This window comes from Eschrichtius robustus, chromosome 10 (assembly GCF_028021215.1).
Source record: "Eschrichtius robustus isolate mEscRob2 chromosome 10, mEscRob2.pri, whole genome shotgun sequence".
NCBI lineage: Eukaryota > Metazoa > Chordata > Mammalia > Artiodactyla > Eschrichtiidae > Eschrichtius > Eschrichtius robustus.
In genome coordinates this window covers 1,628,278-1,655,786 of record NC_090833.1, presented here as the reverse complement: position 1 = coordinate 1,655,786, position 27,509 = coordinate 1,628,278, and the positions used below count along the sequence as shown (strand labels likewise).

Below are 27,509 nucleotides of genomic sequence, written 5' to 3'. Positions count from 1 at the left end.
AGAGAAGCCCGCTTGCTGCAAAGAAGAGCCCGTTGGCCACAACTAAGACCCGACGCAGCCAAAAATAAAATTTAAAAATTTAAAAAATAAACTTCATCAAAATTTTAAAATGTCTATGAAAGACACTAGTAAGAGAAAGAAAAGACAAACTGCAGTCTCGTAGAAAATGTTTACGACTCACATATCCAACACAGGACTTTCACACCTAGAATGTATAAGAAATACACAATATCAACAATACTCAATATTCAAACCACCCAATAAAAAGAGGGCAAAAGACTCGAAGAAGCACTTGACCAGAGCAGATATACACATGGCAAATAAATACACAAAGGGTGTTCCACATCATTAGACATTAGAGAAATACAAATTAACACTGCAGTGTGACACCACTATAGACCATGAGAATGGCTTTTAAAAAAGAGACAAAACCAAGTGCTGACAAGATCATGGAATGACAGGAACCCTCCTGCTTTGCTGGTGGTGATGTAAAGTGACAGAACTATTTTAGACAAGAGTTTGGGCAATTTCTTATAAAGTTAAATATGCACTTACCGTATGACCCACTACCTCATTCCTAGGCCAATTTACCAAATAGAACTGACAATTCAAGGGTGCACAAAAACCTAGATGCCATGTTTGTAGCAGCTCAATCCATTACCACTAAAAACTAGAAATAAACCAAAGGTGCTTTGACTGGCAACTAGATAAACCCATTGTGGGAATACTATTCAGCAGTCCAAAAAGAACCACAAACTCACACAACACGAATGAACCTCAAATGCATTGACTCAAAAGGCCACATACTGTGTGATTCCACTGATGAGACAGAAAACAGACCAGTGGTTGCAGGAGTTGGGGGAGAGGAAGAAAAGACTACAAAGGGGATGCAGGGGGATGATAAAGTGTGGGAGGTGACTGCTCTGTATCTTGATTATGGAGGTGATCACGTGACTATATACATTTGTTTAAACTCAGAGAACAATTTGCCCCAAACAGTAAATTCTACTCTATTTAAATTTTAAAAGTGACTAAAAGTGGAAAAAAGACAACTGTCTGTTTCAAGTAAAAACAATAACATCATCATAAGGCTCATAGCCTATGAAGAAGTAAAATACATGACAACAATTTCACTAAGGACCGGAGAGGGGAAATGAAAACACACTGTTTTGAAAGTCTGAGTTCCACAGGAGGGGGTGATATACCTGAGAAGGTTGATGGGATAAGTCAAAGATTCATGAGTCAGCTCCCAACGACCGAAGCATGGCGGGGGTGTGGGGGGGATGTCTAACCACTAGGTCAACAGCAGAGCTAAAGAGAAACTCTGGAAAAATTCAATCAGAAAGTGGTGGAAAAGAGGAAAAAAAGAAAACATGACTAATAAAAAACTAATAGTGAGATGACAGACCTGAACCTAACCCCCTTGAAAATTACACTAAACGTAAATGGTTGAAAGATTCCCAATAAAAGATGGTCAGACTGGATAAAAAAGCAGATCTCAATCATGTGCTACCTATAAGAATTGAGCTTTACGACACAGGTAGGTTAACAGTAAAAGGATGAAAACAGCCAACACCAGGTAAATAGTAAACATAAGAGAGCTGGCACGGCTATATTAATACCTGCATAGATCAGAAATGGATAAATTCCTTGAAAGACACAAATTACCATGGCTCGAGCAAGATGTGAGAGAAATCTGAACAGTTCTACATCTAAACTAACAGAATGTATAATTGAAAACCTTCCCATAAGGAACAAAAACAACAACAAAACTGCAGGCCCAAGTGGCTTCACTGGTGAATGAATTCTATCAAATGCTTAAGAAAGAAATAACATCAAACTTATACAAACTCTTTCAGAAAGTAAGGAAAAGAGACATAAGGTTAGCATATCCTCCTACAAAACCAGACAAAGATACTACAGGCAAACTACGGATAATTAACCTTCATAAACGTAGATGCAAAATTCCCTAAGAAAACATTAGCAAATTGAATCCAGCAATATATAAAACAATAAAACATAATGACCAAGTGGGAGTTATCCCAGGAGTTCAAGGGTGGCTCAACATTTAAAGATTAACTGATGCAATACACCACATCAGTAAAATTAAGGAGAAAACCCACATAATAATTTCAGTAGATGAACAAAAAAGCAGTCCCACGTGTACGTGGATGTTCACAGCAGCACGACGATAACGGCCACACACGACTGCCACTGGTGGCATGTCCACGGCATGGGAGAATACCATCAACCACGAGGACCAAGGACCCACGCTCAGAACCACAGGGATGAATCGATCTCAAGATACAGTAAATGAAAAAAGTCAAAAATAAAAGACTCCGTTCTGTGTGATCCCACTTAAGGAAAAATGATAGTGATGGAAAGCAACGGGGGCTGCGGTGGTGGGATGGGGTGGGGAGGACGCGGGGAAACATCTGAGGGAAGTAAATTGTTGTGTATCTTGACCGTGGTACTTGACTGATTACAATGGCCAAACTCATCACCTGTACACTTGAAACTGGCCCTTTTTATTGTGTGTAAACGCTTTAATAAATAAAAAAGAGGGGGAGAAAAAGGCAGGCCTGCCCACCCAGCACAGGCACGTCTCAAACTCATTCTGCTGACGAGACAGCCGGACCAGAGTGCAGACAGCCTGACTCTGTTTACGTGGCGGACAAAAGTATCCAGAGGACAGAAAGCAGATCCCAGGCTGCCCACGGCTGGGGGTGGGGGAGGGGATGCCAGCAAAGGGGCGCAAGGGCCCCCAGGGTGACGGACACGTTCTCCATCTGACTGTGCTAATGGCACCACACCCAGATCTCAAATGGGTAATTTCATACCCGTGTCACCGAGGTATGTAAGTTACACCTCAATAAAACTGGTTTAAGAAGAAATCTCAGGGTGCTTGGGGGTGTGAGGGTTAAACGTGACATTGCATGGAAGCTGAGGCCAGGGAGCCAGGGGGGCCACTCCTGGAGGCCCTCAGGGATGAGCCCCAGATGGCGCCTGGGGTGCCCGGCCAGCCCTCAGGGCAGCCTCCAGGGTATACAGTGGGACAGACACGCTGGCGCTGGCACCTCCTTCGCCTGGCCTGAGCTGCCAGGATGCTGCCTTAAAAGAGCGGGAACCCCCCGAGCCTGGGCAGGCCGCCCCCACCTGGGCGCCACTGTAGCCAGGCCAGGGGTTGTGCTGGGCTCTAACGGTGCGGACGCTCCTGGGCCAGGGCAGGAGGCAGTGTGGGTGGCGGGGAGTGGGGCTTGCAGAACCCATGCTGACTGCTCCCTCTCTGTGGGACCCCCAAGCGACAGCTCGTGAGCTCTGAGCTGTGGGTGGGAGCAGCCGCCATCCAGGCTTCCCAGAGGCTCTGCTGGAGGGACGCCCTGCCGTGCGGAGGGGGAACGCTGCAGGCTAAGATGGGCCAGCAGCCGCGCTGACCTCACAGGCCATGCTGGGAAGGCCTGGCCCGGGGCAGGGCTCTATCCTCCCGCGTGCAGGAGCCATTCTGCGGACCCTGCTCAGAGCGGCGGAACCCGGGAACAGACGTGCTGCCGCGTGCCAGGACCCCCTCCCGTGCACCACCAGGGTCCGTCCCGCGTCCAGGCGTGGGGACAGCGGGCAGACCCGGAGGGGAAGGGAGAGCAGGGCCACACAGGGCCACCAGCTCACCGGCCACACCGGCAGGGCACCCCGCGGCGGTCCCCTCCCGGGAAAGCGTGAAGGTGGAAGCTCGGGGCTGGTGCATGAACACCTAGGCGGGCCTGTGGCTCAGAAGCCCATAGGGAACACATCCGCCTGCAGGATTCAACATCTGCCCAGTGAGGGGGCGGGCCCGGAGGCCAGAAGGTGGTCAGAACCGCAGAGAACAGGGGAGGGGGCCCAGGTTGGCGTGGGAACCTCCCCCTCCATGCCCTCTGTCGGCTCATTCCCGCACCCCTCAGCCTCACTCCCGGGCCGAGGGGCAGCCTGCCCTGACGGTGGCCCCCCGCCACGATGAAACACCGCGTCAGGGTCCAGTCTGTGTCTCTGTGTCCACAGCAGGTAAGGGCAGGGACTATGCCCTTCCTGGCCACCACCGCTCGCAGCCTGTGGGTACAGATGTGCCCAAAGAGCGTGAACAAGTAGAGACCATGGAAGCGGACCCCTCACGGCGGAGTGCCCTCTGTGCCCTGCCCACCCCCGGAACCAACACCAACCCCCCCAAGACCCGCGCTGCCTTGACGGGGTGGCCCCTCGCTCCTGCTCCACTCCTGGCTAGAGGCTGATGTGCAGAAAGATGCCCACCGGCTCTGGGCCCTGCAGAGCTGCAGCAGGAGCTGCCCTGGGCCCCGGGTTGGGGGGCTGAGCCCACTGCGATGTGGGGTGAGTCTGATCGGCCCCATCATGGTTAGGGCCTTCCCAGTGGCACCTCTCCTAACCTAACCAATTAGAAACCACCCAATATCCTCCAACAGGGAAGTGGATAAATCAACCACGGCATCTCCACTAACGGACGATGACACAGGACTTGGACAGAATGGAGGAACACACAGGACGGAAACGGGAAACCACGCGGGGGCTGCTGGGGGGAGGGATCAAGAGTCCATCCACTCATCTGTAATATTCAATTCCTCAATTTCCACAACAAGAAGCCCATCACGTGGGAGCTGCTAACAGGTCTTCACGGGGATGAGGGTGGGGACGGGGTCTCCAGTGCAGGGCTCTGCGTCCTTTGCTTTCCTGCACACAGCGTGCTGGAGAGAAGACCCCTGAAGGTCACTCAGGCCACCCTCTCCCTTGGCAGGTGGGGAAAACGAAAGGAGAAGGGACTCCTGAGAACCCTCATGCGCCAGTTCACCTTAGAACATTCCAGATTCCACCAGCTCGATAGCCCTGCCCAATCCTTGTCCAGGCCCCGGCACGGGGCACCTGGCTATTCGGCTGCCCATGGGGGGTGTGAGGATGTCCCCTGGCCAGACCAGGCCAACGCAGAGGGAGCCTGGGGTATGGGAAACCAGCGCCCAAGGAGCAGCCAGCCTTTGGGGACGGGCCCCTCTCTGCCTGCCCGGCCCCCACGGACCCTCCCCCCAACCCTCTTCCCAGCGCGCCCGGTGCCCAGTGATGCCAGCAACGTCACTGCCGATAACCTAGATTTTAACCAAGAAATCACACACCCCCTCCCTGTCCCACTTACGGGCCTAGGGAGGAGAAAACCCAGACCGGAGCCTCCCGAGTCCTGTTGGAGACAGGCTCCCAGGCCACCGCCCCCAGTCTCGCAGCTTCCCTCCACCCCGTCCCACCTCCAGAGCTGCCAGGGTTGTGGGGTGCGGGGCTCACAGGCCTTGGCCGAGCCGTGCCCGGCCCCAGTAGGACGCAGCAGCTGGTCTCAGTGCGGGAGGGGCTGGTGAGAAGACCCAGTCCCAGTCAAGGCAGTGGGGCAGCTCCGTCTCCCAAGCCGCACCCCGGGCTGTCCACGGCCACCTCCCTTGGCTCCTTGGAAAATCCAAGGGCGCAGGTGGGCCACAACTGTTTGGGTGAGGAGAGGGTCCAGGCTCATGCAGCCAGAGGGGCAGGTGTCCTCAGACGGGCTACCGCCCTGTACCCACACCCAGCAATCCCAGCACCTTTGCTGTCTCTCACCGTCTCGGACACACCAAGGCCCGAGGCCACGCTGGCGGGAAGGGGGCCATACAGGGAGGACCCTGGGGCGACACCTGAACTAGGGTCCTCTCCTGGTTCGGCACTGCACCGCCAGGGACCACTGGTGGGCAGCCCCACCCCTGGGCCCTCAGCAGATTCTGTCCTGACCCCTCCGCTGAGCCCCGTCCAGCTGCTGGCACTGGGGGGGGGGGGGGCGGTCCTCAGGGGCTGCGGGGTTGGCCCTGAGCCCGTGTAGCCTGTTTTCCTGGGGAAGGGGCTTGGGAGCCACCCCAGCTCCCTCTGGCCCAGTCTGGGTGCCAGCGGATCTTTCCACCCCCTGGGGGCTGTCAGGGAGATGGCGGGGTCGGGCAGAGGAAACTGCACACGGGTGGTTCCCGGGGTCCCGGCCAGGCCTGACCCACACCAGAGCTTGCGGTTTCTCGGTGTCAGGAACACCAAGCCCCACCCCCTACCACTAAGCGGAAAATACCCAGTCCAGACGGAGGTGGTCTGTGTGCTAGTATCCTGCACGATTCATACAAACATGACAACACGCATTCAGATAAAGTCATGAGTTCTGGGAAAACCAAGGCCCAGAGCCCCTGGGGGGAGCTGCCCAGGGCAGTGCCTCCGCCGCAGCTCTGAGAGGGACGCTGAGAAGGGCCCACGCTGGCCAGACCAGAGACCGAAACCCAGCCGTCCAGTGCCACACGGGGACCGGCTGTCCCAACGGCCCGAGCTGGCCAGTGCACCAGGCATCCTCTGCTCCCGCCCCCCAGGACTGATGGACCAGTGCCCGCCTGGAGGGGGAGGAGCGGAAGGGGGAGGGAGAGGAGGGGCAGCGTCGGCCCCATCAGGGCGCAAGGACGTGGTGGGTCTCAGGGGCGGAAAGAGTCCCCAAACTGCCCTCTGGGGCCCCAGCTCTGGGATGCCACTTCCCACTGGCAGCATGCATCCGGGCCAGTTACTGGACACGGGCCCCGCATGCAAATCAGGACAGGCAGCGGGCCCAGGCACACAGCCAGTTTTCGGGGAACACAGAAGGCAAGGGGACACCTGACCTGGGGCCTCAACTACGCGACCCTTCACGCAGCAAATCCTGAACCATCTCTGGCGACTGTGATGCAGTTTACAGGCAACACCAGGCGTCGCAAATCAGTGCGTGTTGGGTTTATGGATCCCAAATGTGGGAGTCCCCCCCCAGAATAAGTTGAGGGGCAACACGTTCAGCTCAAGAGGCACTCTCTGGCCTGCCGCTTGGTGCTGGCCCCAGGGAGACGGCCGCGACTGGGAGGGGCCCAAGGGACTCTCTGGCCTCCCTGAGTCAGAGGGAAGGCAAAAGCACATGGGTGGGGAAAGGGCTGAGGTCAAAGGTAGCGAAGATGGGCCTGCTGGGGCAGGCACCTCAGCGACAGGGACACTGAGGCCTCAAGCAGGTGAGTGACCAGTCTGGGTCACACACTGCCCTGTGAGCCCTCAGGCAGGTCCCTGGTCCACTGAGGCCCTCAGTCTCTTCATCGGTCCGGTGAAAGCCAGGGCTCCGTCCCACACGCTACGCTGTGGCTGAACTTTCCCGTGGCCTCTCATCTCACCCAGGATCGAGTTTAAAGTCGTTAGCTAAGGCCCTGCAAGACGGACCTGGGTCCTGCTCCTGCCTCAGGTGTCAGCTCCTGCCAGCTCGCCCGGTCTGGGCTGGGGACTGTCCCTGTACACCTGCAGCACAGTGGCCACCCCGAGCTGTGCCCCTGGGGTGCCCTGGCCCCCGGACGTGCCTGTCTTCCTGCCAGGCTGTGAGTGCCACGGAGTAAGGCCAGGTTAGCCTCGGTGCCCACACAGGAGGTGCCCGGAGGTCCGCCCGTGCCCGCAGGCAGGCGGCCGCAGTGGTGGCGTGGGGACAGGCCCCCAGCACGCGTTACCTGCATAGCTGCCCGTGGCCTTGATGTACATCTGGCCGTACTGCTCCTCCACCATGGTGTCGTAGGCCTCGTCGTCCTCTTCGTCCTCCTCGTTGTGGTAGGAGGTGGGGCTGTCGGTGGTGGGCAGGCTGCTGGCCCCCGGGCTGGTCCGCTCCCCCTGGGAGTACTGCGCCTGCTGGATGCTGGGGATGAGGGTGGCCAGGCTGGGCACCCCGTAGTAGGAGACCCGGGGCAGCTTGAGAGGGGCCGTGCCTGCTGCCACCGCGGGGCCCGTCGCCACTGTCGCGCCGTCCCGGGGCCCCGTCTCCAGCGGGCGCTTGGGGGCCAGGCCTGGGCCTGCGGCCAGCGGCAGCTCCATGGTTTCGTGCTTGACGCGGGTTAGCAGCGGGATGGGCACGGAGGGGGACACGACGTAGGGCGGCGCGGCGGCGACCGGCTGCAGCTGGTTGCAGGGGCTCTGGGGCTCGGAGCTCGCGTCCTCGATCATAGCGGTCTGCGAGTCGCAGTGGGGTGAGCTCACCTTGAACATGAGGTCCGTGCCGCGCTCCACGATGTGCTGGATCTGCAGGAAGCCGGCTGTGTACATGACCACGAGCTGCTCGCTGGCCGCCATGGTCAGCCTGCCCGTGTAGCAGAAGGACAGGATCTGCTGGAAGCAGGCGGGCGGCACCGTGCCCGGCAGCTCGAAGGCGCTCTTGCTGTTGCCGCTGAACAGGTCGCGGAAGTAGAGGCTGCTGGCAGCCAGGACGGCCCGATGGGCCTTGAAGGCCTGGCCCTTGACCACAATGGACACATCGCAGTAGAGGCCCAGCAGACGCTGCTCGTTGAGGCAGCCGAGCACGGTGTTCCCGAAGTTGGGGATCTCGATGTGCAGCATCTGCGACATGGCGGGCGGGGGCGGCGGGCGGGCCTCAGACTCTCAGTGCGGGAGCGGCCGAGCGGGGCACATCTGCGGGAGAGAGGGCGCGGGGCGCCGCGGTCAGGGTCAGGCTCCTGGACGTCCGGCGGCCCACCAGCAGGGCCAAGCCCCGCACCACCCCGCTCTGCCCCAGTGCCCGGGCCCCCCTCCAGGGCACCCCCAGACCCTCCAGCCGCAACGAGACAGACCAGGTCTCGCCGCAGACCCGGCCGACGGTGGGACCCTGGCAGGGCCGTCAGTGCCGCCCAGGATGCTAGAATCCCCAGCTGGCCCCCACGCCACCCTGGGACGCTCCCAGAGGCCACCCAGCAGAGCGCGTAAGCCCTCGGGTCCGGGAGACACCCTGTCCTGGCAGAAGACGAGAACAGGCCTGCAGGCGGCGGACAGACGGGAGGACGGGAGGACGGGAGGACGGGACGGGCGGTCCACCCACAGCACTGGAGGGGCGAAGGCGGCAGGCCCGCGTCCGCACAACTCTTCTCCCAGGAAAAAGTTAGCAGCAAAGGAGCCCCTTGCCGCCTGTCCCCTGGGAGGGGCCCGAACCCAGAGCGAGGGGCAGGGCACCGCGGTGTGTGTGGCGGGGGTCTCGTGGGGGGCGGTTTCTCGGAGGCTTTGGTTTCGGTTTGCTTTTCCCCTTTTCCCTAGAGCAGCCGTGCGGAGGGCCCGCCAGGGGGGGCATTCTGCCCCGCCGGCTGAGAAGCCGCCCCTTCGGCCCTCGGGAGAGGCGGGCAGGAGCGGTTGCCCAGGGAAGTGAGCGGAAGCTGGGAGGACTCAGCCTCTCCACCACCTCTGCTTGCCCTCCAGGCAAAGGAGACCTCGGGCCAGAGGGGCTCCGAGCCGCGCCCGGCTCCCCCAGCCCGAGCTGCCTCGGGGACCCGGCTGCCAGCCCAGGAGTTGGGAGCCTGTCGCAGCCCCACCTGCGCGCCCTCCCGGCCCCCCAGCTCCCGACGCCAGCCGATCCCTGCTGGCTCGCTCCCAGCCCAGGTGACTAAAGGGGTCGTGGGGAGACAGGGGAGAGCCGAGCAAGGGATTGGCTGTTGTCGGATGCCGCCAGCCCGCAGGGTCTGGGGATGGGGCTCCCGGGCTGTGGATCTGGTGTCCGACTCAGAGAAGCGGGGCCGGGACGGACGGGCCGGAGAAGGCGCCGGCCCAACTCTGCGCAGTCGGCGCCCGTACAAAGGGCCGCTCGGTCCCGCGGGAGGAAAGTGCGGGCGGCCACAGAGGCGCCGGGCGGCCGGCGGAAGGAGGGCGGAGCGCCGGCCCGGCCGCCGACAGGAGTTGAGCAGGTGGGCGGCCGCTCGGGGGGAGGGCCCGCAGTGCCCCCGCTGCGGAGAAGTTGCCGGCCTGGCGGGTGGCACCGGCGGCAGGGGAGACCTACCTTTGGCCGCTGCCGCCGTGGCCCCGGCACTGCCCGCTCAGCCTGGCAGGGGCAGGCTCGCCCGCACGCCGGCCGCCCGCAGCCGCCAGCTGCTCCGGGAATGCAGCAAACGGAGCGGGAGCCCTTGGGGTGGGGAGGGCGAGAGGAGCTGCGGGGGGAGGGGGACGAGGAGGAGGAGGGGGAGGAGGAGGATGGGGGGAGGAGGGGGACAGAGAGTCTCGGCTGGGCTGGGCCTCGGCTCAGCTGCACCCAGCCCGGCTCTCCGGGGCAGCGCACAGCATCTAAATGAAGAGGCCGGATGCAGACGGACATTCAGGCAGCTCTCGGGAATGAATAGCCGCCTTTGATTTGGGAGCCGAAGTAAATGCCAGCTCCCAGCCCCGGCTTTAAAAACAGTGGAGTGTTGGTGCCAGAGGAATGCAGGGCTCCGGGTGTTGGTACAAGACAGACTTTTGATGACTCACTGCAATGCAAACAAAGATGGCAGAAATACTGTACTGTACGTGGAGAGACGCTTCGTGGTGCCACGGCAACTGAGACAGCCTGGAAATTTATAGTGCAGTTTTGCATATGAATTACCCAGTAAACTGCCACCCTGCCATCCAGTACAGCCCGAGTGTCAAAGCGTTTAAACTATGCCAAACAGTCTGCAGGGCTGGCAGAGCAGCCTAACTCCTGCAGGGCAGGCGGCGGGGTGTCGGGTGGGGGCCGGCGAGGGGGGCAGGGAGGCCAGGGGGTCGGGGCAGACAGGGCAGAAGCTGGGTGAGCAGGGGAGGAAAAGAAGGGAGATGAGAAAATGAGGCAGAAAGAGGTGAGAGCAAGGGGCCAGGGAGGAAGAGACCCAGCCCCCCTTCCCCCAGCGCCCTGCAGGCCCCAGTGCCCGCCTTCCCCCGTTCTTGGGGTCCCACAGCAGCAGGCCCAGCTAGTCTGGCCCCAAAACCCCAGGTATTCACCCTGTCCCCCAACTCCCCAGCCGGGGCAGCTCTCTTAAAGGAGTACAACTTTGTGATTACAACCAGGGGCCAAGCCCGTGGTGGCCATCAGCCAGGAGCCCCCAAAGGACCTGCCCTAGTCCCTGATGGACCTGCCCCGGAGAGGTGGCAGCAAAGGCACTGCCCCCAGGTTACCCGCGTAGCCGGGCCAGCGGTGCGGGGCCCACAGTGTCCGCCGTCTACTGAGCCTCTCCTGGGCAGGGGCGGCCGTGCTGTGTGCACTGCCTGGTTTGCTGCAGAGGATGGCACCTTGTTCCAGGCTCAAGCCCCCACCTGCTGGACCGCGTGGGCCCTGGGGCAAACCACTGGCCTGCCCAGCCTCAGTTTCCCTGCTTGCCACCAACTGTGGCAGCCTGCAAGAAGGGGCAGGGTTGAGGAGAGTGGAGAGGGGCAGGGCTGAGAGTGGAGAGGGGCAGGGCTGAGAGTGGAGAGGGGCAGGGCTGAGAGTGGAGAGGGGCAGGGCTGAGAGTGGAGAGGGGCAGGGCTGAGAGTGGAGAGGGGCAGGGCTGAGAGTGGAGAGGGGCAGGGCTGAGAGTGGAGAGGGGCAGGGTTGAGAGTGGAGAGGGGCAGGGCTGAGAGTGGAGAGGGGCAGGGCTGAGAGTGGAGAGGGGCAGGGCTGAGAGTGGAGAGGGGCAGGTTGAGAGTGGAGAGGGGCAGGGTTGAGAGTGGAGAGGGGCAGGGTTGAGAGTGGAGAGGGGCAGGGTTGAGAGTGGAGAGGGGCAGGTTGAGAGTGGAGAGGGGCAGGGTTGAGAGTGGAGAGGGGCAGGTTGAGAGTGGAGAGGGGCAGGGTTGAGAGTGGAGAGGGGCAGGGTTGAGTGGAGAGGGGCAGGGCTGAAAGTGGAGAGGGGCAGGGCTGAGAGTGGAGAGGGGCAGGGCTGAGAGTGGAGATGGCCAGGGGAGGTCTGTCTCCTGCAGCGCCCAGCATTGCCACCATCAGGTGATGTTGGGGCAAGGCGCGGGGGGGGGGGGGGGCGGGGACAGGCAGCACCCCTCCCACCGTCCCTTCCGAGGCATCCGGAGAGAAAGAAAGAGCCATCTGGCGCCTCCCCATTCACACACCGTGGGCTCAGCTTCCGAGACCAGATAAAAAGCTGCTGAATGGAGAGAGGGAAGAAGTCCAGGTGTAGGGAAGCCGCCCAGCGAGCAGCGGCCAGCAGAGGCGGCTTGGTGCCTCCTGCATGGGGCTGCTGACAACTCGAGGGGTGATGGCAGTACAGGCCCGCACGTGCAGCGTTAACAGAAATGGTCCCCGCGCGGTGCTCTGGGGACCCGGGGGCTGTGTGGGGAGAGAGAGCGGGGCTTGGCTGGGCCTCCTCCTGCTCGAGGCCTACGTGGGGCGACCACCATCTCAGCACCAGCCAGGTTTCACGTCCTGGCTTGGCCTCGGCCACCAGGTGACGGACCGAGGGCCCTTACGCACCGCACTCTCGGGTCCACATGGACGCCCGGATCTGCACACCTCCCCTCACCCCAACTGGGTAGCCTTGCCAGGCCCCCCAGACTGGGCTGTGCCATCCTGGTGGTCCCCCTTTCCTGGGGCCCCGGAGAAGCCCACTAGCCCCAAGATGAGCGACTGGGGCCTTGGGGGGATGGGGGGGGTGCAGGCACAGCCTCGTGTCCCTGCCCAGCCACAAAGGGGGGCACACTGCATACACATGGAGCCAACGTGGAGAAACAGAGGGACACTCAGAGGCCCAAGGACAGTGGGGCCCGTGATGGGTAGGGAAGGGCAGGGGCCAACCCTGGCCTGGGTGCAGGACACCCAGCCTTCCACTGCCCTACACGAGCTCTCCCTTCCGCTGTGCTACACCCAGGCCCTCCCTGGGTGGAGAAGAGCTGCCACCGTCAGGCCCCTGCTTCATTGCCAGCTCTGCAGGGAAGTCCCCCAGGTGCCACACGGGAGCTTGCCGAGGCTGGGAAAGTCTGTCCGATGCCTGATGGGCGTTTCACCCAATGCTGGGCACAGCCAGGGAGGGCCGCAAGAGAGGAGCTGTGCGGCCCAGGGACACACAGCACAGTGGGGAGGGTCCCTTCACCCACCACCGGGAGCCTCCCAGAGAGTGAAGTGGGGCCTCCTGAGCCAGATGGGGGCTCTCGGGCCGTGAGAGGGGAGGGGGTGACCAAGCCTGGCTGGGGTGGGCGGAAGTGGCAAAGGTGCAGAGTGCACTGGCCCCCAGAGGGTCCCAACTGCCCAGGGCTGGGCAGGGAGCAGCCAGGTTCTGAACTGAGAGCAGGGCACAGCGAGGTCTGCGGAGCCGACCCTTCCAAGAGCGGCTCCTGGGTTCCGCTGGGTACCACCCCCCACGCCAGGCCCGGCGCCAGCCACCTCAAATGCAGGTCCTATGGCCTCCAGCAGGGGACTCCACGTCTGGGATGCCCGCCTGGGAGGGGGGGTCACGTTCACCCTCCGATGGTGACCACAGGGTCGAGGCAGACGATGTTATTAGGAAAGCGCTCGGCTAGAGACTGGCACACGGCTAGAGACCGGCGCCCGCCTAGGCCCCGTCTGTGCTTCACGGGCCTGCCCCCCGGGGCTGCGGCCAGACCGTTCACCCAGAGAGGGGACCATCCTCCCCCTGGAAGGTGACGGGGCCGTCTGGCCCCGGGGATGGGGACAACCAGCCCTGTTGTTGCCGTGTCCTCAAGCCACCTGTGTGGGTGAGGCCGCCACCCCACAGCCAGCCCAGGACAGCCCGGCACGAGCTGGTTTCAGGTTGCTTTCTTAGAAGCCTCGGCCGGAGCGAGAACAAAGCTGAACTTCAGGAGAAAAGAATAAAATAAAGGCTTGGCTTACACACCCAGGGCTGTGAAAGCAGGACGTGCCGAGGGCCGATCCGTGGGCAGTGGCCGGAGAGGAGAGGGGCCAGGGGCCTGAGCTGGCCTCCCCTGCCCAGCCCTACACGACCTCCTTCCGCTTCTGTGCCTCTGTTTGCCCACCCCCTGCTACCCAAGCAGCACCACCTCTTCTGTTTCCCGCCACAGCAAGACTCCTGTGCCGTCCACTCACAGAAAGTCCTGAAGAGCCGGGAGGAACATCCGAGACCCTATCTTTGTTCACCCTGGCCATCCTCAAAGCCACTGCACCACGGAACCCTCCCCCTCATAACGCCCTTCAGAATGGAACCTGCTTTGGGACATAACAAAGCCAAAGTCCAGCCCCTGCATCTGTGCCAGCCTCAGGGGAGGCCCGTTCCACACAGACTCTAAGACCTCCCCAGGAACAAGTGGGGGGGGGGGGGCTCTTCTCTGTGGACCCTCCCTTGGGGACAGATGGGATTATGGGGTTGTCCACCAGAATGCCTCCCAGCCCCCGGCGGGCCGCGCACCCACAGGTGGCCGAGAGAAGGATGTGGGGCTATGAGCCCCAAGAGCGGCAGACATGCGTGCACACAGGGGACCAGGGGGCATCAGAGCCCGGCCTCCCCCCGCCACCCCAGATCCTAAAGGGCCTGCTACGGCAGGGGCACGGTGCCGCGCAGGAATGCAGCGTCTAATTTCTGCAGGAGCGCCACCAGCGAGGGAAAGGGAGGCGAGACAAATTAAATTAAATTAAATTATTCTGCAGGATTTAATTTTACCAATCTAATAAGCGGCCTGGACCTCGGCAAACGCACAGCCATTAAACACAGCCACCGCAGGGGAAGAAGAGGGCAGGTGTGCCAGGGAACATTCTGGCAGCAGAAAAAGGAGCCCCCCTCACCCCCAGCACCTAGCCCCCAGCCGGGGGCCCATCCCCGTGGCAGCCCCGCTGCCCGGCCGCCAAGCCCTGCCATCTCAGGACCTCGGGAGAAGCCGGCCGGGCAGCAAGGCCACCTCCTAAAAGGCAGGGCACTCCGGAGTTGGGGCCAGGCCCCAGCGGCCACATCCCCCAGGGCCGTGTCCTGCAGGGAGGTGGGCAGGTTACTGAGTCAGCATGAACACACATGGGCGCGTCGGGGCGGCAGGAATACTGCCCAGGCTGCCCCGCGGAGGCTGTCAGGAGAGCGTGGGCGGGGCGGGGTGTCACTCCGGACAGCAGCCATCAGAGCCACGGCCTTGCTTTCCGATCGCGGTGCAGGCTCGTTACCAGGCTCTCTGGCACCCCCACCTGCAGCCCCCCGTGGATGCTCTGGCTCGGCTGTGAGCTCTGCTCCCCCGAGGGGCAAGGGGGAAGCGGCCTGGGGGCTGACCCTTCGGAGGTCCGGGCGGCTGTTTGAAGCAAGGCTGCCCGGCTCGGGCGTGCCAGGCCCCCTGAAAGCCGGGCGAGGCACCGGCCTGCTTGAGCCTCAGGTTTGCATGAAACTTTTAATACACCACAAAGCAGGGCTGGGCTGTCAGGGGGCCAGGCTGCTAATGGAAGGCCCCGGGCAGGGAACCAGGGCTCCAGGGTCGGGTCTCAGCTGCTCGGAGCCCCTCCCCACGGTCCCGACTTGTGTGCTCGCCTCCCAGCCCCACCCCCTCCAGGTGGGTACAGACGAGGAGGCTGAGGTACCCAGAGGATGAGCTTCCCGGCCAGTCACCACCCTGCCCAGCTGCCTGCTTTCAACACCCATGATCCCGGGCAACCGAGGTCATCAAGAGGGTGGGGACTGACCCTGCTGGACAGAGGGACGCTGAAGCCTGGACTTGCCCCGGGCCTCCAGGCCTCTGCTGCAGAGATGAGAACTCCACCTCGACCTCTGCGCCTGGCTGTCCTGGAGCCCCCTGTGCCCAGGGCAGGGGGCGCACAGGCCTTCGAAACCTCAGGGCCACTCGGGCCCCGGGCTGCGGCCACACCTCCAGTACACCCCGCCCCTCCCAGCTCGCTGAGCCCCAGCCTGACAGGCAGAGGCAACAGGCCTCCTGTGTTCAGCCAGGCACCTGGGCAGCCTCTACCCAAGACCACAGCCTGGACCGGCATCAGGCATAAAAGCCGGTTTTAACTGCACTAACAAATGTTTGCCTAGAAGCTTTTTTTTTTCAACCAGAGAAGGGCAGCCTGCCAGAATCTGCAAATTCAAAAATGTGCTTATCAGTCCGTCCCCTGCCGCCCCAAGGAGAGAGCCACAGATGCAGGGCTGGTCCTCAGAGAGACGGAGCACACACCTAAGTTCCCTGCCGGCCCTCCAGACAGCACCCCCAGCCCCCCGAGGGCCCAGGGCACTGGGTGCGGCACCCACAGCCAAGCCCTATCAGCCCCACTGGCTGCAGGACCACAGGGGCTGGGCGGGGGCTGGGTGGACGCCCTCCCAGATGGGACAGCGGGCCCTGCGTCACACAGCACGTGGCCCATGTGGTGGGCTATGAAGAGGGTCCAGCCTAGGGGTTTGGGTGGCCCAGCTCATCCCATGTGCGGGGAGGACAATGCAGCTGGGGCTCCTTCCGACATGCCACCGCCTACCAGGCATGACTGCCTGCCACCAACACACCAGCCTCTGACCCTCCGCTCAGATATTTCGTGCGGAGAGGGGGTCGGGAGCCAAACAAACAGGGTGTGAACCTAAAGAAACAGCAGCGGCCGGCCCAGAGGGAGGGCAGTGGCCCCCATGAGCCCACCCGCCCACCCTGCACCCACCAAAGTCCATGGACTAGCCATCAAATGGTTCCAGAAGGCTTGAGAAGAATTAAGCAGTGTTTTGAACAGAGCTGACAATCTCTCTCACCCGTATTTGTAACTTAAATACCGTAAGCTTGAAGAGTGTGCCCCTCGGGAATCGTTTAGTAACTTAAAAAGCCAGATACGCGCCGGCAGACAGCACCCTACTCCTCCCTCGTAGGCTGAAGCTGGGTCTCCCCCCCACCCCGCACCCAGGCTGGGGGCACTCGGGGGCCGGCACTGAGAGCAGGGGCTGCCCGGGCTGGGCAGCTGGGCCCCTGGGGCCAGACTCGCCCCCCTCGGCCTTACAGCACCTTGCTGTCCCCTCCGAGGGCTGACGGCGGTACCGGGCGGCAGGTGGAGGGGGCGCGTGCCAGGCCCGGCCGGTCACCCAACTCATTAACGACAGCGCCTCTGCACGCACTCCCATCTTTAATATTCATAGCTCTCCTCATCTGCATATCATGCCATAAATAGTCGAGGTAAGACACAAAGCTCCCCTGCATTTCTAATTATGCTTAAAACTCTAATGTAAATCAGACCGACACAGAAATACTAAATCAGCTGCTGGGGTGAGGGGGGGGCAAACAGGCTGAGACGGGGTCACGGCGCACCAGCTCCCACCTCCACGCTCCCGCCAAGGTGGCTGCTGGCGGGCGCTGGCCCAGGGCCCCACCCCCCCGGGCCTGGCACTGGGCAGCGGTGCCCCAGGCCACTCCCTAGCCAGCCTCACCCCTCGCGGCCCTAAAGAAAGAGACAAGCGTGGGGCAGGGGATACGCCCACCGCACCTCAGGGACCCCGCCGCTCCTCCCCTGGGGCCGGCCAGCCTGTCCCACCTTCTCCCGAGGGGCTCCCACCACCACGCCTCCTTACCCTCCCCACTGGGGGACACCCAGCCACCCACCCCACCTAGGGGCCCAGTTCCTGGGCTTCCCTGCATCCACATTTAATCAGCTCTCCAGAGGGATCTGAGTCCACAGCAGAGGAGAATCAGAGCAGATGTGCCCCCCAGCCCCAGGTAGTGCCCCACTCTGGGGATGGAATTTGGCAGGCAGGAGGCACAGCCAGAGCACCAAGCCACTGAAGGGTGTGGGGACAGGACTGGACGTGACAGTGGGCCCCCTGACCCCCGAGGGGGCTCCAGCCCTGCACGCGCAGGAGAGGCCCACGTGGGCCTCAGCTCTGCCCTCGGGGCCCAGTCCCCCTGTCTGCGGGGAGACACAGCGTAGGGGCTACAGAACTGAAGGCTCCGGGCAACTCAGAGCCCAACACAGCACCAGTCCCCACGGGTGGGCGCCAGAGGGGCATCCGGGGCCCTGGTGGGCGGCACTGACACCAGGTCTCAGGGTCCCTGGGGGCTGAGGTGCAGCTGGGGCACTGAGGGCACCTGGGGGCACAGCTGCTGCCCAGGAGGTGCAGAGCCAACAACAGGTGACCCGGCTGCATCAGAGCACACGTCTGTCTCCCTTCCTTCAAACAGACCCCAGCACCCCCGGCCCCCACGTTCCCGGGCAGCCCCGAGCACCAGCGCTCAGCACACACCCTGCCCAGCCCTGGCCCCGGCCCCCCCAAACGCAGCCTGGAGTCGGGGCCCCTGGGCTGGTGCACCTCTGCCTGTCCTGGGGTGCAGCGGCGGGGCCCCCAGAGGGACCCGCAGGAGACACAGGCCCGAGTGACACGGGGGTTACCCCACTCTGCCTTTACAGAGAGACGCAGAGATGCCTGCTGCCCGCATCTGCCTGGCATCACGCCCAGACCTATTTTTAAGCCCATTTACTAGAAATCCCACAAATTAAGGGAAATACGGATAATGCAGTAAGAATCCTGGGGGCCAAATAAAAGCTACACATAATTGTTCTCGTGCTCCAGCGTGAGAATCTCAACCACAAAACCAGATCTCCCCGAAGCACCCCTGCGACGCGGACGCGTCCTGGGTGAGGAGGGAAGTCCAGCACGCAGGCTGAGGCCGACAGCAGGGCCATAAAAGGCAGTTACCGATATGAAAAATAAAGACCATAAATACAAACACCCGACTTTACAGCCGGGGAATGCCGATCACCGGCAGCTACTGACAGCACGTTGGGTGGCGTGCTCTTTCCTAGAGGTGGGTCCAGGCTGGGGGCAGGACCCCCCTCTCCCCCTCCCGTGGAGGCAGCTCCTCTGCGGGGCAGGCTGGCCCGCACCTGGCCACGGCCACAGCTCTGTCGTTTCCCTGCCTCCCCCCGAGTTTCATGTGGTTCCCAAGACAAGCCAGGAGGTGGGGGCCATGGAGACCCAGATCTCCAGAAACCGAGGCCCAGGGAGGGGACCAGCCAACTGGGTTTGCCCGGGAACGGGGGGGGGCTCCGTGGGCACCCCGGGAAGGGCCAGGCCCCCCAGGACAAGCTGGTTGGCTGAGGTGAGAGGTTGAAAGGCCTCACGTGTGGTCCACCAGGGTCAGGCCCAGGCCTCCTGGCCTCCAAGGTCGAGGGCCGTCCTGTAGGCTCACAGGCTCGCCAAGGCCTCAAAGATGTGATCAGGACAGAGGACAAACAGCCAGATCGCTCCTGGGTAAAAAGCATCAAAGACGCGTCTGGGTGGGCACCAAGCCCCTGCAGACCCTCAGGAGCCCCGGGCGTGTCCTCCCCAGCCCTCCCCTGCTCGTTCCGCCTGCCAGGTATCCAGGTATCCGCTATCCAGCCGCCTTCACCAGAACCTCCCCCTCTGCATCCTGAAGCCCGCCAGCCCCAGACACACCGGGCGCCCTGAGAGACTGTGGGTGTCGGGGAGTGTGCACAGGTGGAAGGGGAGCCCGGGATGGGGAGGTGCGTGTGTGCATCTGTGTGTGTGTGAGAGAAAAAGAGAGAGAGAGAGAGAGAGAGAGAGAGAGATGTCAGTGATCCCTTGGCCAGAGGTCACACGGTTCATCCTGAGCTGTCACTGGGTTGGGACAAGGCCCACCGGTCCCACCACATTCTAGGATGGAACAGACCCTCCCCTGGGGGGCTCGGGAAGAGGAAGCAATGCCAGGTGGGTCAGCTCCGCCCCAGGCCTGCTCCCCTGACCGCCCTGGAGGTGCAGGAAGCCGCAGCCACACACTCATATCCCGCCAGACGCTGGGTGGTCTCCTGCTGCCTGGTGGGGTGGGAGGTGCTCCCGATACGCCAGGCACACTGAAGTGGGTCACAGGTCCCCCCAGCCACTGGGACCACAGTGAGGGCCCTGCGACCGACACCGCTGAGTACTGGGAACGCGCCTCACTCAGATGCTTCCCCCGCTCTACAGAGCACGAGGCTGGTCCTCATGGGGACCCGGCCGTGGAGGCGCCACCTGGGAGCCCAGCCTGCAGGAGAGGCTGGGGGCAGAGAGACGGGCAGAGCCCCTGCAGCACCCGCTCCAGCAAGACCACCCCGGCCCCTGGCCCCGACGCCACCAGGTCGGGAAAGGCCGGATGGAGAGGCTCTACCTGCCCCATGACGGGCAGGCAGCCGGGTGGGGGGCAAGCTCACGGGACAGGCGAACATCAGTTCCAGGTGGGTGGGCGACGGGTCACAGATTATTAAAAACTTGGAAATTAAGCAAACTGTCCACTGCTCGACCCCTCACCATCACAGGGGCTGCCCAGGGGATGATCCGAGGACAAGGACCACCCTCCTGCTCGTGCTCTGCCCAGGCTCCGTCCGGTGACGTGCACACTCATTCAGTTTTTTGTCCAGGAAAGATGCAAAGATATCTCTCCAGGTAGAGAGAGATATCAAAGTATGTTGAAACCGTGTTTCAACATATGGTGCTGGGACAACTGGATAGTCACATGTTAAAGAATGAAGTTGGACCCTTACCTCACACCATACACAGAACCCGTAGATATCTCTACGGATTCTGCCCTGCAGGACATTAGCCAGTTTAGGGTCGGGCCTGGCAGGTTCAGGACATCCCTCCCCCTCCCCAGGGGGCCCGCCCTGCCAGCTCCTTCACATCGACGTAGACACAGCCCTGACATGCACTCTCTCTATATCTGTACGAGGGTCCTGTTTACAACCTTTAAACAACTACACCTGACAGGTAGGCAGGTGGACTCGCCTGCAGGAGCAGTCCGAGCTGGCTGGTGGCAAAGTCTGTCACTCCACCTGTATCCTAACGTGTGGTTCAGGCCACGCCCCTCTTCTGCGGTGAGGACCAGGGATGAGCAGTTACTGGGACCTCTAGGCTGGTCTCAGCCACGCTGTCCAGAGCACCCCAAGGGGGCGGCAGCGAGGGGGGGCTGACTCTGACCATGGGGAGACTCTGTAGGGAGGATGACGGGGTCCTGTCTGTCCCCACCGGTCATCTATTTGTCTATTTGTCCATCAAGGAAATAGCTCATGTCCCCTGCAAAGGAAAACATCTCTCGGAGACATGGAGAAAAGACATTTTCCATGTTTATTTCTGACCCATGGCTGAAGCGGAGGGTTCCCTGTGTCTAGACTCGAAGGAAGCCCTACCTTCACACTGAGGGTGGAATTTTTTCCTCCCTCTGGAGGGTATCCATGAATTACAGACTCTTAAGAGCTGTGTCCTCGCGGGCTAATAGACGAGCAGTTTTATAAGCTAATATTTTCTGAATTCCCAGAACATAAACGTAACTTCTAATATTTTAAATGGGCTAGCATGTAAAGGGGAGGGGACACTTTTCAGAGAAACCACTAGACCAAAAAGCACTTCCATGTAATACCCCAAATTCCTGCAATCAAGGGGAATCCTGGGCAAATCAGACTGCTTTGATAATGGGTTAAAAAGACAACACGATGTCTTTTCCCTGATTTGTAAATCCAGCGCATACTTTATTTTCAAGATCTAGATGTGTTTTCTCATGAGGAAAGGAGTTAATCTGAATTTCCTAAACTCCATATACTGTTTCAACCAGAGAAGCTGGCATCTCTTTTACATGATGCTCAAGATCATGGAAACTATAAAATTATACAGTCAACTATATTGAAGAATTCTGACAAGCTGGTATCAAAATTAATTGTGACTACGTAATACTGGAATACTGCAGTGTTGCTTGAAAACCTCTGTCAGATAAACAACACAAAACAACAACAATACAAACAAAACAAGACAAAAAAAACCTCTGTCAGACGATTCTAACATCTGTCATCTAAAAACGCACAGCACATAAATAACACATAAAAACACTCAGCACCTAAAAAATACTCAACCAGCTAGGAATGGGGGGAACTTCCTCAATCTGATAAAGGACATGTGTGGAAAACCCACAAGTAACATCATAGCCCATGGTGAAAGACTGGATGCTGTCCCACTAACCTCAAGGACAAGGCAAGGAGGTCAACATTGTACAAGTTCTACATTTGAGTGAGGGAAATTAGGCAAGACAATAAAATAAAAGACATATAGTTGGAAAAGAAAAAGAAAAACTATCTCTATTCACAGATGACATGCTCTTGTACAAAGAAAGTTCTAGGGAATCAACCAAAAGACTATTAAAACTAAGAAACAAGTTCAGCAAGGTTGCAGGATGTAAGATCAATAGACAAAAATCAAATGTATTTCTATACACTTACGATGAACAATCTGAAAATGAAATTCAGTAAGAAATCCCATTTATAATGGCAACAAAAAGCACACAATACCTAAGAAAAAATTTAACAAAAGTAGTGTAAAACTTATACTTTGAAAACTATAAAACTTTGTTGAAAGAAACTAAAGATCTAAATAAATAGAAAGGTATCCATGTTCATGGATTAGATCTAATATTGCTAAGATGGGACTACTCCCCAAATTGATCTACAGAGCAAATGCAAACCTAATCAAAATCCCAGCTGACATCTTTGTAGAAATTGACAAGCCAGTTCTAAAATTCATATGGAAATGCAAGGGACCCAGAATAGCCAAAACAATACTGAAAAGGAAGAACAAAGAACACTAGTACCTCCCAATTTCAAAACTTACTACAAAGCTACAGTAATCAAGAGAGTGTGGTATTGGTATGAGGATAGACATATAGATCCATGAAACAGAATTGAGAGTCTAGAAATAAATCCATGTGTCTATGGCAAACAAGGGTGCCAAGACCATCCAGTGGGGGAAAAACTGTGTTTCAACATATGGTGCTGGGACAACTGGATATTCACATGTTAAAGAATGAAGTTGGACCCTTACCTCACACCATACACAGAACTTAAAGTGAATCAAAGACCTTAATGTTAAGAGCTAAAACTGTAAAACACTAAATCTTTGTGACCTTAGACTAGGCAGTAGATTCTTAAACACCAAAAGCACAAGAAAAAAAAAAAAAGATAAATTAGAATTCACAAAAATTAAACATTTTTGTGGTTCAAAGAATACCACAAAGAAAGTGAAAAAACAAAAAATGGGAAGGAATATCTGTAACTCATATCTCTGACCAGAGACTTGTATGTAGAATATATAAAAAAACTCTGACAACTCAACAGTAAGACAAATAACCCAATTTTAAAATGGGTAAGAGACATTTCTCCAAAGAAAATACATAAACGTCCAATATGCATATGAAAAGATACTGAACATTGTTAGCCATTAGGGGAATGCAAATTAAAACCACAATGAAATAGCATTTCACACTCACTAGAATGGCTATAATAAAAAACACATTAAAAATGCAGGTGAAGATCTGGTGGGATTGTAAAATGGTGTAGCCGTTTTTGGAAAACAGTCTGCCAACTCTGCAAACGGTTAAACACAGAGTTACTACATGACCCAGCAATTCCACTCCTAGGTATCTACCCAGGAGAAGTGAATACATATACTCACACAAAAACTTGTGTCTGAATGCTCATAGCACCATTACTCGTAACAGCCAAAAAGTGGAAACAACCCAAATGTCCATCAATGGAAGAATGGATAAACAAAATGTGGTCTATCCATACAATGAAATATTGTTTAGCCCTGAAAAAGAATGAAGTACTGTCATGCTACAACATGGGTGAACCTCAAAAATATGATGCTAAGTGAAAAACACCAGACACAAAAGGCTACATGTTGTATGATTCGATTTATATGAAATGTCCAGAACAGTTTATAGAAACATAAAGTAGACCAGTGATTGCCTAAAACTAGGAGTAGTGAAGTTAGGGAGGGATGGAGGAAATGAGAGTGACTGATGAAAGACAGGGGGTTTCTTTCACAGTGATGAAAACGTTCTAAAACTGATTGTGGTAATGGTTACACAACTCTGAATAGACTAAAAACTACTGACTTGTACACTGTATGGGTAAATTATATGGTATGGAATTATATCTCAATAGAGCTGTTACTTTTAAAAAACACACTCGTGCTTTGTGACCATCTAGAGGGGTGGGATGGGAGGGTGGGAAGGAGACGCCAAGAGAGAGGAGATATAGGGATATATGTATAGCTGATTCACTTTGTTATAAAGCAGAAACTAACACACCATTGTAAAGCAATTATACTCCAATAAAGATGTTTAAAAATAATAATAATAAAATAAAAAACACAGACACAGGGCTTCCCTGGTGGCACAGTGGTTAAGAATCTGCTTGCCAATGCAGGGGACACAGGTTCGAGCCCTGGTCCGGGAAGATCCCACATGCCGCAGAGGAACTAAACCCATGCGCCACAACTACTGAGCCTGTGCTCTACAGCCCATGAGCCACAACTACTGAAGCCTGCACGTCTAGAGCCCATGCTCTGCAGCAAGAGAAGCCACAGCAATGAGAAGCCTGCGCACCACAACGAAGAGTAGCCCCTGCTCACCACAACTAGAGAAAGCCCGCGTGCTGCAATGAAGACCCAATGCAGCCAAAAATAAATAAAATAAATAAATTTTTTTTAAAAAGGAGGACTTGTACCCTTCTTAAAAAAAAAAAAAAAAAAAAACACAGATATATCAAAATAAAAATTTTTTAAATGTTCAAGTGACCCACAGGAAGGCACGGGAAAAAAAAACAGAGAAACAATCAAGAAGAAAAAACAGAATCAAAAAATAAAATGGCAGATTTAAGCCCTGACATATCAATAATTCCATTAAATGTAAATGGCCTAAATGGACCAATTAAAAGACAGAGATTGGCAGAATAGATTTTTTTTTTAAAGACTCAATTATATGCTGTCAACAAGAAACTCACTTCGAATATAATGATAAAGGCAAGTTAAAAAAAATATATATATATACATATATATATGGCTGAATCACTTTGCTGTACACCTGAAACTAACTATACACTTTGCTGTACACCTGAAACTAAGTTGATTTAAATCAACTATATTTAATAAAACTTTGAAAAATTAAAAAAAAAAGGATAGAAAAAGATAAATCATGCAAACTTAAAAGAAAACAAGGGTTTCTATATTAATATCAAATAAAGCAGATTTCATAGCAAAGAAAATTATCAAAGACAGGGACATTTCACAATGGTCAAGGGGTCAATCACCAAGAAGACACAGCAATCTTGTGTATGTACCAGACAACAGAACAGCAAAATATATGAAGCACAAACCAGTAGAAAGAGAAAAGAGAGTTGGGGACTTCAAAACCCTCTCTTGAACAACTGAAAGAACTAGAAAGTTGATCAACAAAGATACAGAGAACTAAACATCAACTAACAGGATCTAATCGACATTTACAGAACCATCCACCACAAAATAGCAGAATACACACTCTTTTCAAGTGCCTATGAAACTTACACCAAGATCCTGGGCCAGGAAACAAACTTCAAGAAATTTAAAAGAACTGAAATCATACAGAATGTGTTCTCCAACCACAGTGGGATCAAACTGGAAATCAATAACAGAAAAGTAACAGGGAAATCTCCAAACACTTGGAAACAAGCAACATTCCTCTAACTCATCCATGTGTCAGAGAGGATGTCTCAAGGAAATCAGATTAAAAGAAAATGAAAATACAATATATCAAAACTTGTGGGACACCACTTAAGAGCTGTGAGGAGAATTTACAGCACTAAGTACATGTACTAGAAAGAAGGAAAAGTTTCAGATCAATAACCTAAGGTCTCATCTCAAGAACCCAGAAAAAGAACAAAATAAACCCAAAACGAGCTGAAGGAAGAAAAATAATAAGAGCAGAAATCAGTAAGACTGAAAACAAAAAATCAACAGAGGGGAAAATCAATGAAATGAAGAGCTGGTTCTCTGAGATCAATCAAATTGACAAGCCTCTAGCAAGACTGAAAAAGAAAAAAGAGAGAAAAGACAAATTAATTACCAATATCAGAAAGGTATTGGGGGTATCACTACAGACCCTGCAGATGTCAAAAGAATAATAAGGCAATAACAGGGACAACTTTAACACATAAACTTATAATCTAAATTAAATGAACCAATTCCTAAGGGGGGGGGGGACTACCACAATGAACAGAGCATTCAAATAGTCTTATAACTATTTTAAAAATTGGATTTTTAATTTCAAAATTCTCAAAAAAGAAATCTCTAAGCACAGATGGTTTCCCTGGAGAACGCTACCAAACATTTAAAGGAGAATTAGCACCACATATATACAATCTTTTCCAGAAAATAGATGAGAAAGGAATACTTTCCAATTCATTTTATGATTTATCCCAATATCAAAACCAAAGATGATACAAAGAAAGAAAACTACCAGGGTCCTTCATGATATAGATGCAAAAATCCTCAGCAAAATATTAACAAACAGATTTTAACAACATTTAACAGGAATTATATACCATGACCAAGTGGGATTTATTCCAGGGATGCAAGCTGGTACAATATCTGAAAATCAGTGAAACCACATGAAAATATCATTCAACGCATAAGAAGGATTTGACAATATTCAACATCCATCCATGATAAAAACTGTCAGAGAATTTCCTCAACTTGATATAGAGCATCTACAAAAATCTTACAGTTAATGCTTTCTCCTCAAGATGGGGAACACAGCAAGGATGTCTGCTCACCACTCGTACTCAACACAGTGTAATGAGGCAAGAAAATGCACACAGATTGGAAGAAGAAATAGAGCTGTCCCCGTTTGCAGATGACAGGGTTGTCTTCGTAGACAACGTCACAGGATATAAGATAAACTGTATTTCTATGAACTAGCAATTACTAAAATTAAGAATACGATACCATCTACAATCACTCAAAAAATATATACCTACATGTAAATCTAACAAAACACGTACAGGACTTACATGCTGAAAACTACAAATTACTATTGAAAGAAATCTAGGTCTAACTAAATGGAGAGACATACCATGTTCATGGATTGAAAGACTCAACAAAGTAAAGATGTCAATTCTCCCCAAATTGATATATAGGTTTAACACAATTCCTTTCAAAAATTCCAGCAAGATTTTGTTGTAACCACAGACAAGACTATTCTAAAATTTATATAGAAGGGCAACAAAACTAGAATAATTAAGACCATTTTGGAAAAGAATTACATGGGAAGAATCAGTCTACCTGATTTCAAGACTTACTATAGGGGCTTCCCTGGTGGCGCAGTGGTTGAGAATCTGCCTGCTAATGCAGGGGAGACGGGTTCGAGCCCTGGTCTGGGAAGATCCCACATGCCGCGGAGCAGCTGGGCCCGTGAGCCACAGCTACTGAGCCTGCGCGTCTGGAGCCTGTGCTCCGCAACGAGAGAGGCCACGATAGTGAGAGGCCCGCGCACCGCGATGAAGAGTGGCCCCCGCTTGCCACAACTGGAGAAAGCCCTCGCCCAGAAACAAAGACCCAACACAGCCAAAAATAAATATAAAAATAAATAAATAAATAAGACCCGGTGCAACCAAATAAATAAATAAATATTAAAAAAAAAAAGACTTACTATATAGTTACAGTAATCAAGACTGTAGGGGGGGGACTTCCCTGGTGGGGCAGTGGTTAAGAATCTGCCTGCCAAAGCAGGGGACACGGGTTCAAGCCCTGGTCCGGGAAGATCCCACATGCCGTGGAGCAGCTAAGCCCATGTGCCACAACTACTGAGCCTATGCTCTAGAGCCTGCGAGCCACAACGACTGAGCCCGCGAGCCACAACTACTGAAGCCCGTGCACCTACAGCCCGGGCTCCGCAACAAGAGAAGCCATCGCAATGAGAAGCCCATGCACTGCAACAAAGAGTAGCCCCCACTTGCCGCAACTAGAGAAAGCCTGTGCACAGCAACGAAGACCCAACAC

The 27,509-nt window shown here is 55.8% G+C and overlaps 1 protein-coding gene across 2 annotated transcripts in view; it reads right to left on the bottom strand.

Moving 5' to 3' along the window:
• The window catches only part of NACC2 (NACC family member 2), a 73,675-nt gene that overhangs the window by 23,864 nt on the left and 22,302 nt on the right, over positions 1-27,509 (bottom strand). The window contains exons 1-2 of one of the 2 annotated variants that reach the window (XM_068553555.1): positions 9,830-10,157; positions 7,533-8,481 (exon numbers count right to left, since the gene is read on the bottom strand). In XM_068553555.1, the coding sequence (XP_068409656.1) occupies positions 7,533-8,418 (886 nt within the window). In that variant the 5' untranslated portion in view covers positions 8,419-8,481; positions 9,830-10,157. Of the gene's footprint in view, positions 1-7,532; positions 8,482-9,829; positions 10,158-27,509 lie in introns of those variants that run through there. The other variant, XM_068553554.1, reaches the window with a different exon arrangement.